The sequence below is a fragment of the Malaclemys terrapin genome, chromosome 5, assembly GCF_027887155.1.
Source record: "Malaclemys terrapin pileata isolate rMalTer1 chromosome 5, rMalTer1.hap1, whole genome shotgun sequence".
In the NCBI taxonomy this organism is placed as follows: domain Eukaryota; kingdom Metazoa; phylum Chordata; order Testudines; family Emydidae; genus Malaclemys; species Malaclemys terrapin.
In genome coordinates, this window is record NC_071509.1 from 68,277,178 (window position 1) to 68,289,463 (window position 12,286).

Here is a 12,286-nt window from a genome sequence, read left to right on the forward strand (position 1 = left end):
CCTGGACTTCTGTGCTCTTTTCCCCCCTGAAAAAACCCTTATTCAGGTGGAGTGTACCTGATATATGCAGGAAGGGTGACTGCAGATTATATCATCATACATAAAAATCCCTTTCTAATTCAGTTCAGTACACACAACTAAGAAGATTTGTTTTTTCATGTGATAATGAATGGGTTTCTTTCATCTGTGAAGGAAGAACAAGCAATGCTGAAAGGGGAAAGATGCTGTTGATATTGCTTGGTACAGGCACAAGATGTTTGAGAAGATGATAGGCGTAACAAGGTTGGTATCAGTGGCTGGAGGTGCAAGGAACAAAAATGGATACCAGATCAGCAGTATAGATAGGGGCTTTGTGATGAAGGACCTTAAAAGGAAGGACAAGAAATTACAATAAGTATTCTATACAAATAGACTGATTACCTGCAAGAAAAATGGTTTAATTCTGGCATAGTTACTCAGGTACTGATGTAAAATCCTCACCACCTGTTACCCAAGCCTTAAAAGTTAATGATAACTGAAAATACTAGCAAAAGTTTATCTCCACTAAAAGCAAGAGGCATGGGGTATTGGACAAATAATTGTTTTCTGATAAAAAATGGGAACATCAAACTTACCTGAATTTAGCTTTGGCCATCTAAGCCTGGATGTTCTTGAACCAATTTATCAGACACCGATGCCAGTGTTTGGATTCATAAGAAGGAATTTACCACTTTGCTAGTTTTCTACTGCTCTGCCATTTAGGCTCTGATCCTGCAGACAACTTCCCACACGAGTAACTTGACTTACACTGGTAGTCTCTAAATCAATGGGATTGCTTACATCAGTATAATCACTGATGTGCACATTTGCTAAAGTGACCATATTTCCCACACTGAATACGGGACACCTGGTAAAATTACTTGTATTCAAATAAGTTCAATGGCAATCAATTGTACAAATCCTGAAGTTAACATCAAGTTGACTGAGCCCCTGTTAAAAAGAAATATAGTGTAGTTGGATTCTTTCTATTTACCTTCTTAGATTTAAGGCTTTAGGGTTCACAGGGGGAGGTGATATATATATATATATATATATATATATATATATATATATATATATATATATATATATATATATATATATATATACACACACACACCTCTCACACGGGGGACGGGGGGCACCAACCGAACCCTCCCTGCCCAGCACTCTCCCCCTCCATGCCTGTCTGGACCCCCAGGATGGTCCCATCTCTCCTGGTACCTGGCTCTGTGTCTTCCTGAGGCAATGTGTGGGGCGTGCATGCAGGGGTCGCATGCCCCCCCTCCTCCGATTTCTGTCAGGGTTCACACTAGAATGTGGCCAACAGCAGCCTTTCGGCACTGTGCAGGAGAGAATGGGCGGGACCTGTTTCCAGCAGTGGGGGATGAGGAAGGGGGCGGGGGGAAGGGATGACTGGCCTGTGTCTTGGCCGAGCTCATCTCTTCCCCGTTCCCCACACCGCTCCCCTGTGGCTGGAAGCAGCTTGTCCCTTCCTGCCCGCACAGTGTCAAAAGGCAGCTAACACTTCCAGGCTCCTGCTGGCCACCGACATAATCCAGTTGCCTCCAGCTACAGCGCGGGCAGGAAGGGGTTAAGCCTTAAGGATGCATTGTGCACCAGGGCCCAGTGAACCTGACTGCAGGGGCTTCAGCAAACCCAGTCAGAGAGGTGGCTCAGCAGGGGAATGTGCCTAGGGGACGGAGCAGCCCCGCACTAAACCCCTGTCCAGGGGGCTGCTATGGAGCTTGCAGGTTCAGGGCATGAACAGGTGGGAAACCCCTTCTCCCTCTCCCCCTCACCAATCCAGAGCTTAGCTGAGGGGTGGAGAGATTTCCCTATGCCAGTGCTGTGCGGGGCTTTGGCACATGCAGGGCTTTGCTCTTTCTGGTCAATGCCCCAGGCTGGAGGGTCTTGGGCTTTCCTGGGGCACTGGCCCAGCCAGAGGCAGTGGGAAAAGGAAGGAGCCTGCCAGCCAGGCTGTTGATGAGCTCAGCGCTCTGACCAGGGGCTGATTCTCTGCACAGCGCTGGGAGCAGGATGTGCCCCACCAGGGGGATATGGAGGAGCAGCAGGACGGGGGGGGGGGGGCAAAGCAGGGAGAGGACAGCAAGAGGGGAAGCACATAAAGGACTGCTGGGTGGGAAGCAGAGGTGACACATAACCAGCTGCCACTTGGTGACTGCCTGCACTCACTAACTACCACAGCTCGCAGCCAGTGCTAGCTGGAAATGGGATGGGAGACGAGGCCCTGCTGGCTGAGAGCTGGCACATAGCGGGGACTGTGCTGATGGACCAGCAGGGGGAGCATCCGGCCCAGCACACTGCATCTTTGCCCCGCCACCAAGCTTGCACACCTACCTTCATTGTTGGCCACTGGACCCCCCTCCCCCTCCAACTGCTGGTTGGCAGGTGGCTGGCGAGCAGAGATCTGGCCAGTAGCAGGACTCGCCAGTACTGATGGGTGGGAGAGCAGAAAATATGGGACAATTTTCCTGTTTTTAAGAAAAAGTCAGGACACCTGCAGGAGGGCTTAATTATCGGACTGTCCCTTTAAAAACTGGAGGTCTGGTCACCCTAATATTTGCAGGAGCTAGCCCTTCATTTACACATGAAATGTACATAAAATTTAGTGAAAGGTGGATTTTAATTTTCTCTAATAAGCAAAAATAAAGTTGTTTTGTTTTTTCCAGTATTAGGTAATTGGGTGGATTCAATGTGAACAATTTTATAGCTCTTGACTATTAGTCATGTTTTATAAGATATTTTCTTGTTTGTTTTTTTACTGTTTAATTGTTTTGAGAAGATTTTTCTATAACTTACTTTTTTGTATATATAGCCCTGTTAAATTATATTATGAGAGGTTATTTTTATATATATATATATATATATATATATATATATACAGAGAGAGAGAGAGAACATGAATGAATTACGTAACTAAATGGGATTGCTATTTGTAATGTGCTGCATTGAATGTGCCATTGTGGACAAATCTCTACTGTATGGCCCTGATTCAGCAAAGCATCCTCATTCAGCAAAGCACTGAAGCATGTGCTTAGGTGCCATCAACTTTCATGGGACTTAGAAAATTAAGTCAGCTAACTACGTTGCTTGTGCGTATGAAAAATCCACACCTTTAAGCAGAGTACTTAAGCTGACCTAACCTTCAGTGCAGACAGTGCTAGGTCGACAGACAAATTCTTCCATAGACCTTGCTACTACCTCTTAGGGAGGTGGATTACCTATGCCAACCCTTCCTGTTGGCACAGTTAACGTCTACACTGTAGCACTACTGCAGCTGCGCCGCTGTAGAATTTCAAGTGTAGACAAGCCCACAAGTACGCATGCAATGTTAGACATGCTTGAGTGCTCTGCTGAATAGTGGCAGACTGAAGTACATGCTTAAGCATTTTGCTGAACTGGGGGAAAATGAATATTTGTTCTTGATGGAGTTAACCTTTTTAAATAAAAGTGTAAACATTCATACTAACCACATGGACCTAGTGAACACAAACAAGTATTCTTTTAGAAACTGGCAAGGATACAGCAGACAGGTAGCTGGAAGACCACCTTCATTTGTGTTGGATATCATCCTAAAAATCAACCCAAGCAAGGCTTCATGCTCCCTTTCTGTCTGGATTTACAATTTGAAAAAGCTACTGGGTTTGCAGCACAAAGGTTAAGCTCAAGATCATTTTAATATGCAAGTATTTTAGAAAGTGTTCAGTTTTGCACTGTAAGCATCATAGAAGATTTATTAGTTTTCAGAGATAAGATATAATCAAAATACAAGAGAATAAACTAAATAAACTGTGAACACATGAAATTATTTCAGAAAAATAGTCTTCCTTTCCTGTGATTAATAATAGTACTAGTGACTTTTCTGAGCCTGTGGATCCATTATGAGAACCTATATCCCCATATGAGCCAGTACTGATCAAACCTGCCAACAGCTGCAGTTAAATTAGATGTCTTGGAGGAGTAGTTGGGAGGAAAAAACAGGATTTTATTGTAGAACAAACTTTCCACATTAATTACAATAGGAAGGTAATTAATGTGTGAGTTCACACTGACAGTGAGTGTTTGAGAAGACTAAACGGTACATTATGGGACAAGGTTATCAAAGACTAACAAGAAATGCAGCAGTTGCATTTGCTAGGATAATGAAAGAAAATAAACCATCTGGTGATCCAGAGTGGAAGAAGAAGGTGCCGAAAGATTAACAATATTTTATTTATGCACAAATTATTGTCTAACTTGTGTAGGAGGTGAAACATCAGATTTGAAGTTCAACAATTCCATTTAAAACTCACACTATTGAGTGAGATGTTCTGCACTTGTTGATCAATCTAAGTTTTGAAAAATATCCAATCCAGAATATTTAAGTACTTAATAAACTAAGAAATTAAATTGAAGATTTTTTAATTCATGGGATTTTGAAAGGATAATGAACCAACAGTTTAATAACTGCATAAAAATGAAATTTAAAGAGGAGATTTTACTGCATTGTATAAAACAACATTTTGTGCAGAAATTTCAAGTTTCGTTTTTTTCAGAAAACATGTGTTATGTTTTCATTAATATTATTCCCCCGTTTAGGATATTTTCAAAGTTGTAAAAGGCTGGAACGTCTAGGTGATGTCAATTCAGATGGCTAGTGTGATAAAGCTTGTCTTTGCCCTAACAACCTATAGAAATGACATAGGGAGTCACCATGGTAACTCACTAGGATGCTTGCTTATATATTTTGAGTGAGTAAGTTCTAGAATGGGAAGGTAGGCTGGAGACAAATTAGGGTGACCAGACAGCAAATGTGAAAAATTGGGATGGGGGTGGCAGGTAATAGGAGCCTATATAAGAAAAAGACCCCAAAATTGGGACTGTTCCTATAAAATCGGGACATCTGGTCACCCTAAGACAAACCTTAGTTAGAGTTTGCCTGCAGTCAGGGATTACTGGGTTTTGTTTTGAAGTTGCCTGGGATTTTATCTTTGTTACTGAGGATGAACTCTAAATATATTAATTGGTGATCTTTGTATCCTTTGGCTCTTGAAGAGTCCCAATGAAGTAAAGCAACTGGTTTAGAAGAATGAGGGCTGAGTAATTATTGGAAAGTTCAGTTTACCAGAGACATAAGCATATGAGTTTTGGAGTACTAAGGACAAACTTTATCTAGTTAGTATTAAGGTACAATTTTCTTATCAGAGACTGTTTTCTGTATTTCTTGCATATAATTTTTTCTCTGTTGTGTTTAAATATAGTAGTGTAAATAAGTCTTGCTTCAGTTGTGCTATCCAAGGGTAGTGTTGCTTATAAAGAAAAGTTTTAAAAAGGGCATAAATAGCCTGTCAGCTCACCCTCCAGGGATGCTATACTAGAAACAGAGATAATTATTAAAAAAACCAAACAAATAAAAAACCTGTATAAAGATAAAAACACACTCAAAATCCTTATGCTATGGATAGATTCTGCACTTCTCTGAGATGTTATTGACTGCCTGTGGTATAGAAGCATGGCTCATTTTCTTGAAAATTACATACAGTATATTGTATCACATGGGAGGGAAAGGGAAATCTGCATCCTATTAATGGTTCATCATAAGGAAAACAGTAAACAGTGGCTAAGAAGGTGGGTGGCAACATTAATTTTCATCAAAAAGTTGCATGCTATATCAACATTTGACTTACTCCTTTTGTAAACCAGGAAGTGTTTTTGTATAGAATTCATGGGGGATTTATATAAACATTACATACAAACAAATAAAAATGTATAAATTCTCAATCTTAGAGGTGACCCCAAGAAAATTATTTTATTAAGGAAAAGTCAAATAATCATTCCATCAGCAGACTATTTTTGGACAAATTCAGAGGCAACTGGTTGCTGTTACTGCCAGGGCTGGCTCCAAGTTTTTTGCTGCCCCAAGCAAAAAAATGTTCCCGCACCCCCCTGCCCAGCCCCAACTCCGCCCCTTCCCCACCCCATTCCAACCCCTTCCCCAAATCCCTGGCCCCGTCTCCTCCCCCGGGCGTGCCGCATTTCCCCTCCTACCCCTCCCTGCCTGGGAGGGAGGGGGGAGAAGTGGAGCGGTGGCGCGCTCAGGGGAGCAGATGGCAGTGGAGCAGAGGTGAGCTGGGGGGGAGTGGTTCCTCTGCCCCCCTCCCAGGTTACTTCCTGCAGCCCTTCCCGCGCCCCCCACCACTGCAGCTCACCTCTGCTCCGCCTGCTCCCCTGAGCACGCCGCCGCCGCTCCGCTTCTGCCCCCTCCCTCCCAGGCTTGCCGCAAAACAGCTGATTCGCACAGCAAGCCTGGGAGGGGGGGGGAGAAGCGGAGTGGCGGCATGCTCGGGGGAGCAGGTGGCAGTGGAGCAGAGGTGAGCTGGGGGGGAGCGGTTCCTCTGCCCCCCCCAGGGTTACTTCCTGTGACCCTACCTGTGCCCCCCACTGCCGCAGCTCACCTCCGCTCAGGGCCGACTCCCAGCTTTTTGCGCCCCAAGCGCGAAAAAAGGGGGGGGGGCAGAGTGCCACCCCTTGGAAAGTGTCGCCCCAAGCACATGCTTGGAGTGCTGGTGCCTAGAGCCGGCCCTTGGTTACAGCTGGCCTGAGAATTTACTCAAAATTGTTTCCCAGTTGGTCCTGTAACTATTTGTATCTAACAAGCAGAGAGACAGCTTTATAGGGAGAAGTTAGGGGACTTTCTCCCACTGAAAAATGGCATGATTTTTATTGTTCTTTTGGGAAAGTGAGAAGTAATGGTGGAAGAGAAAAGGAGGGTTATATTTATCTCTAGAAGAGGTTCAGGGAGTACAAATGCCCCCATTCTGCACTTCCAATGTGTCCAAATTAGAGGGACCACTTTTAGGGATCAGTCTTCATGGTCTATTAGTTCTCTGTCTCTCTGCTGAGTCTGCCAGAAAAAGGGGACATTTCATGCCAGTGTGTTTTGTGATCTTGTCACATGTCGCCTAAAAAACACATTGAGACCACCAGCTCATTTTGCAAAGGTCAATGAACAACTATCAGATGCTAACAATTTTATTACTGTTATTAAATACTTATATTACAGTAGCTCCCAGAGGCTCCAACCAGCATTTGCAACTTGGTATTGCAAAGACATGGTCCCTGTCCCTAAGAACTCTGAGCCTGCAAGCTGCTTCACAGAGACAGATTTATTCTTGTGTTTAGCCTTACTGAGGCCAAGGGGCTCTGCAAGGGCATAGGAATCCACTCCCATGAAACAGCTTGCAGAATTGTGGCTTAAGAACGCAAATTTTACTCACTACCGCCCTGGACTATATACAAACCAGTGAATATAGGAGGTGAAATAGGTAAAAGTCAGATTAAAAAATATTTTGATAAATTAAATGTACACAAATTGTCAAGGCCTGATGACGTTCACCCTAGGATACTTAAGGAACTTGCTCAAGCAATCTAAGGTCTATTTGTGATGATCTTTGAGAGCTCATCGAGGATGGATGAGGTCCCAGAGGACTGAAGAAGGGCAAACATAATACCTATCTTTAAAAAGGGGAACAATAAGGACCTGGGGAATTAGAGATTAGTCAGCTTAACTTTGACACCTGGAAAGATACTGGAAGAAATTATTAAACAATTCTTTTGTAAGGATAATAGGATGATCAATAATAGCCAGCATGCTTTTGTCAAGAACAAATCACCCCCAGTGAACCTAATTTCCTTTTTTGATAGGGTTATTGGCTTAGCAAATGGGGAAAAGCAGTAGATGTGATTTATATTCATTTTAATAATGCATTTGACACAGTCCCACATGACAATCTTATAAGCAAACTAGGGAAAGGTGGTCTAGATGAAATTATCATAAAGTCCGATTAGGTGAGAAGTTATCAATAGTTCACTGTCACACTGTGGGAGGATGCATCTAGTGGAGTTCTGAAAGGATCTGTCCTGGGTCCAGTACTATTTAGTATTTTCATTAACGACTTGGATGATGGAGTGGAGAGTACGCTTATAAAATTATAAAACTGGGAGAGGTTGGGAGTACTTTGGAGAATACGATTAGAATTCAAAATGGAGAACTGGTCTGAAATCAATAGGATGAAATTCAATAAAGACAAGTACAGAGTACTGCACTTAAGAAGGAAAAAAAATCAAATGAACAGATTCAAAATGGGGAATAACTGGCTAGGCAGCCGTACTGCAAAAAAGGATCTGGAAGTTATAGTGGATCACAAATTGAATATGAGTCAATGTAGTGTGATGCTCTTGCAAAAAAGGCAAGTATCATTCTGAGACGCATTAACAGGAGTGTCATAGGAAAGATATGGTACTTGGTACAGTAATTGGTACTTGGCACTCATGAGACTTCAACTGGAATACTGTGTCCAGGTTTGGGTGCCATACTTCAAGAAAGATGGGAACAAATCAGAGATTGTCCAGAGGAGAGCTACAAAAAATAAGAGGTTTAGAAAACATGAGCTGTGAAGAAAAGTGGAAAGAATTAAGCATGTTTAGTCTAAAGAGAAGAAGGCCAAAGTGGGACATGGTAACAATTTTCAAATATATAAAAGGTTATTATAAGGAGGACAGTGATCAATTGTTTTCCATGTCTACTAAGGGTCAGATAAGACGTAAGTGGCTCAGTGTGCAGCAAGGGACATTTAAGTAAGATATTAGGAAAAACTTTCTAATTATAAAGATAGTTAAAGATTGGAATAGGTTACCTAAGGAGGTGGTGGAATCCCGATCACTGGAGATTTTAAGGAACAGGTTAAACACTTGTCAGGGATGGTCTAGGTATACTTAATCCTGCCTTGGCACAGGCGGATGGACCCGATGACCTCTTGAGATCCCTTCCAACCCTACATTTCTATGATTCTATGAAAGGCTCTATGTTAGATTACTAATCCCATGAGCCATCCATTCTCCTATATTTATTATAGTTAAAGTTGAAACTATAGGCTCAGTTAATCATTGCCCTGCACTTTGTGTAGTTACTTACCCAGTAGAAAATGAATGCAAAATCATACGCATACGTGTTGTTATGGATTAGGTTAAACCTCACTGAAGCTAGAATGTATAACAGCCACCTTTCCTTCGGGATACAGGACTTTTTGCTAACAGAAACAATAAGAGCACCCCCCCAAAATACAGGCACCTGGCAAGGCTTGAGTAGAATCAGGACCATGTCGTCCAAAGGTTTTCCTTACCGACTGGTATAGTAAATGCTGGGACATTGATTGGTGGAGCTGGGTACATCTGTGCAGGTGAAAGAAGTACCAGGAAGCCAAAGACACAGCCTATTGGTCGTATGACTCTGATAAAAAGATGAGAGAGAATTTTGGGAGCAAATGCAGGGTGGAAAGGTGCTTGAAACTGTTAGCAAAGAAAATCTCTCTTCCTTTTTGATTCTGCAGTGTTCAGGGAAACAGGACTTCACATTTATTGTAAATAAACAGCATTACACTAAAGAAATACTAGACTCCAACATCAGTTTCTTTTCCTAACCAAAATGACCAATAGGACCCTGAAAATTGGCTAATTGTATGGGTCAAAAAGAGGTAGCAGTGTCAATGACTACACTAGGTGCTAGAAAATGATGATATGGGTCTCTTGCAGCTTTTCCAAATATCTTAGCACTTATTTTAAGTAATAAATAAACAGATCACATGAACACACACTTACAGAGTGAGATTTTCCACCACCTTGCCCCCGTGCAGTCATTTACCATTCTGATCTGGTAGCATTTTACAAAATTATGTGCTCAATTTGCATAGCTTTAAATGATTACCTAAGTGGAGAATCAGGCCTGTAGCAGTAATTGGAACATAAACATTTTCAATCATTTTCAATAACTATGTGCATGGACCAACATGAGTTTGTTGTCAAAGTTAATAAAACTAGTATCTTTAGGTCAAATTCTGTCCTCATTTATCTTGCACAACTTCATTGATTTAATTGATAATGACCTATAATAAAAGTTCCAAATTAGTGTCCCTGGAAGGAAACGCCAATGGGATACACATATATACATAAGAGTAAAGGAAGAGTTCAGCCTAAGGTGTATTTGTGAATAGCTTAATTTTCTCAGATCATGGTTTAAATACCATTAGCATAATCCTTCCTACAATCCAGAACATTTCTTCATTCTGAAACAAAAGGTAGGAGAATTTTCCATCTGTTGGTACTCACACCTTTTTGTCAACTGTTGAGAATGGGCCACATCTAGCATGATTGAATTGGCCTTGTTTGCACTACAAAAAGTAATTTTCCCTCTGTTGATATTCACCCCTTCTTGTCAACTGTTGGAAATGGGACACATCCACCCTAACTGAATTGGTCTCATTAGCATTGACCCCCCACTCTGTAAGGCCCCATCTTTTCATGTTCTGTGTATTTATATCTGCCTACTGTATTTTCCACTCCATGGATCTGATTAAGTGGGTTATAGCCCACGAAAGCTTATGCTCAAATAAATTTGTTAGTCTCTAAGGTGCCACAGGGACTCCTCATTGTTTTCACAATGAACCTGCTCACCTGCCTTCTGTCCCCAAACATGTCGCATCTTGATAAAACAGAAAAGTTTTAGCCCATTTCACTGGCATAAATGACAAAACTTGTTTTGATTTCAGAGCAGAATTAGGCCCTGAAAAGTAGGGCAGAGGTCCAGGCTGAGGGAAACAAGAAAACTATTGGCACACGAATTAAATGCTGCATAGTTATCCAGTCATTTTACAATAATGACAATGTATTAGCATGAGCAGGGGTTAGCTACCTTTTCCATGCTGTGACACCCTTTTCCATATCTGGATCATCCCAGGATCCCTCCCTATCTAGCAGGAACCACTCTCCCACTTGGGAAAAGGGAAGGACAGGGTGGTTGTGTAGCACTCAGGCTGAGAACCCCTGAGTGTGAGGGAGAGGTACATTGGCATCTACAAGAAGCCAGGCGGAGAGTATGAGGATGGTAACGCTGCCCTGGGAAGAGGACTATGTATTGTTTATGCTACACTTAGTTCCAGTGCCAGAGGAGTGACTAGTGCAAATTAGTGGGGGCCAATGAATTTGCAGTTGATTAGAAGGAAAAGGCTGCGTGAGACCCTCACAATCTGCTCTCCCTCCCAACCCACCAGCAGAGAGGGGCTGGGGAGCACAGGGGCAGTTTAAGACCATGCCAAAGCCAGGAGGCTCAGCGCGTCCTTCTGGGTTGCTTAGACCCTGGCCCCTTGCTTGTCCCCCGCAGGCTCTGGGAACAGTTTGGGGGCTGCGGGAAGCGAATGAATGAGGCAGGTGGAGAGGGGGAAGGGTTTCTGGGCCCGCCTCTGGCCTGCCGGCGCCCGGGGCGGGGGAAGCTGCCTGGGGCCGGGCGGGGGGGGGTCAGTGGAAGCTGCCGCTGGTGTTAAAGAGGCCGGGAGGAGCGGCTCCGGGGCTGCTGCGAAGGAGTAGCGGAAAGAGTAATGGGTGAGTCACTATGGGATCCCCCCATCTCCTTCCCGGGCGAGCGCGGAAACTTTGTGGAGCGGCGGGAGGGAAGGGACGCTGCTCGCGGCTCCCCTGCATCCCTCGCCGCAATCTCCGCGAGCGGGACCGGCGGGGCTGGCAGCGGGTTTGTTTCTGGGCAAAGCAGGTCGCGCCCTTCGGGCTCCTTACAGCTCACTTGTGAGCAAGCAGCAGCTTAACTGGGCTGTAGTAGGTTGTTGTCTCAAAAGTTGTTGCAGGCGCGGGGGGAGCTCAAAACGCCAAGGCAGAGGGGTGTGTGTGTGTGTCAAAGCTACTTCGGGTTGTTGTATATTCATTTATCTGGGCGGCTGCTGAGCCCTCCCTGAGGGGTTGGGGAAATGCTGGCTCGGTGGCTCCTGCCAATTTTTGGTCCCGGCACCCCTAATTTCACTGCTTAAATGCTGAACAAGTCGAGCGTCTTCTGTCACAGCAAAAAAAATCCTGTAGCCTGATTTCACAGTGCTGCAAAAACCGTCCTCTGACACCTGAATCCTGCCACGTTTTCGGCACAAACACAGAAACTGTCTTCAAAAGAGACACGTGCTGCTATTCCACCAAAACCAGATCTGGACCCAATACATCTTAGTATAAGAAAGCTGCAAAAACCCTAATCAGTCATCTGTAGCCTGCTGGATTTCACTGGCTGCACATCCTGCAGTTTTTCTTCCAAATACATAAGCAGTTTCTCTTCCTTCTCCTGGATCCTAACACATTCTGATATAACAGTGCTTTCAAAAAAGAGATGGGGGAAATGTACATGTCACAACTACTTAAAGTACTGTTGACTCCACAA

At 43.6% G+C, this 12,286-nt stretch overlaps 1 protein-coding gene across 1 annotated transcript in view; it reads left to right on the top strand.

Moving 5' to 3' along the window:
- The first annotated feature begins 11,365 nt into the window (after nt 1-11,365).
- The window catches only part of GPM6A (glycoprotein M6A), a 334,124-nt gene continuing 333,203 nt past the window's right edge, over nt 11,366-12,286 (top strand). Inside the window, exon 1 of the mRNA XM_054030900.1 lies at nt 11,366-11,454. Coding sequence (XP_053886875.1) covers nt 11,451-11,454 — 4 coding nt within the window. The 5' untranslated portion in view covers nt 11,366-11,450. The remainder of the gene's footprint in view (nt 11,455-12,286) is intronic.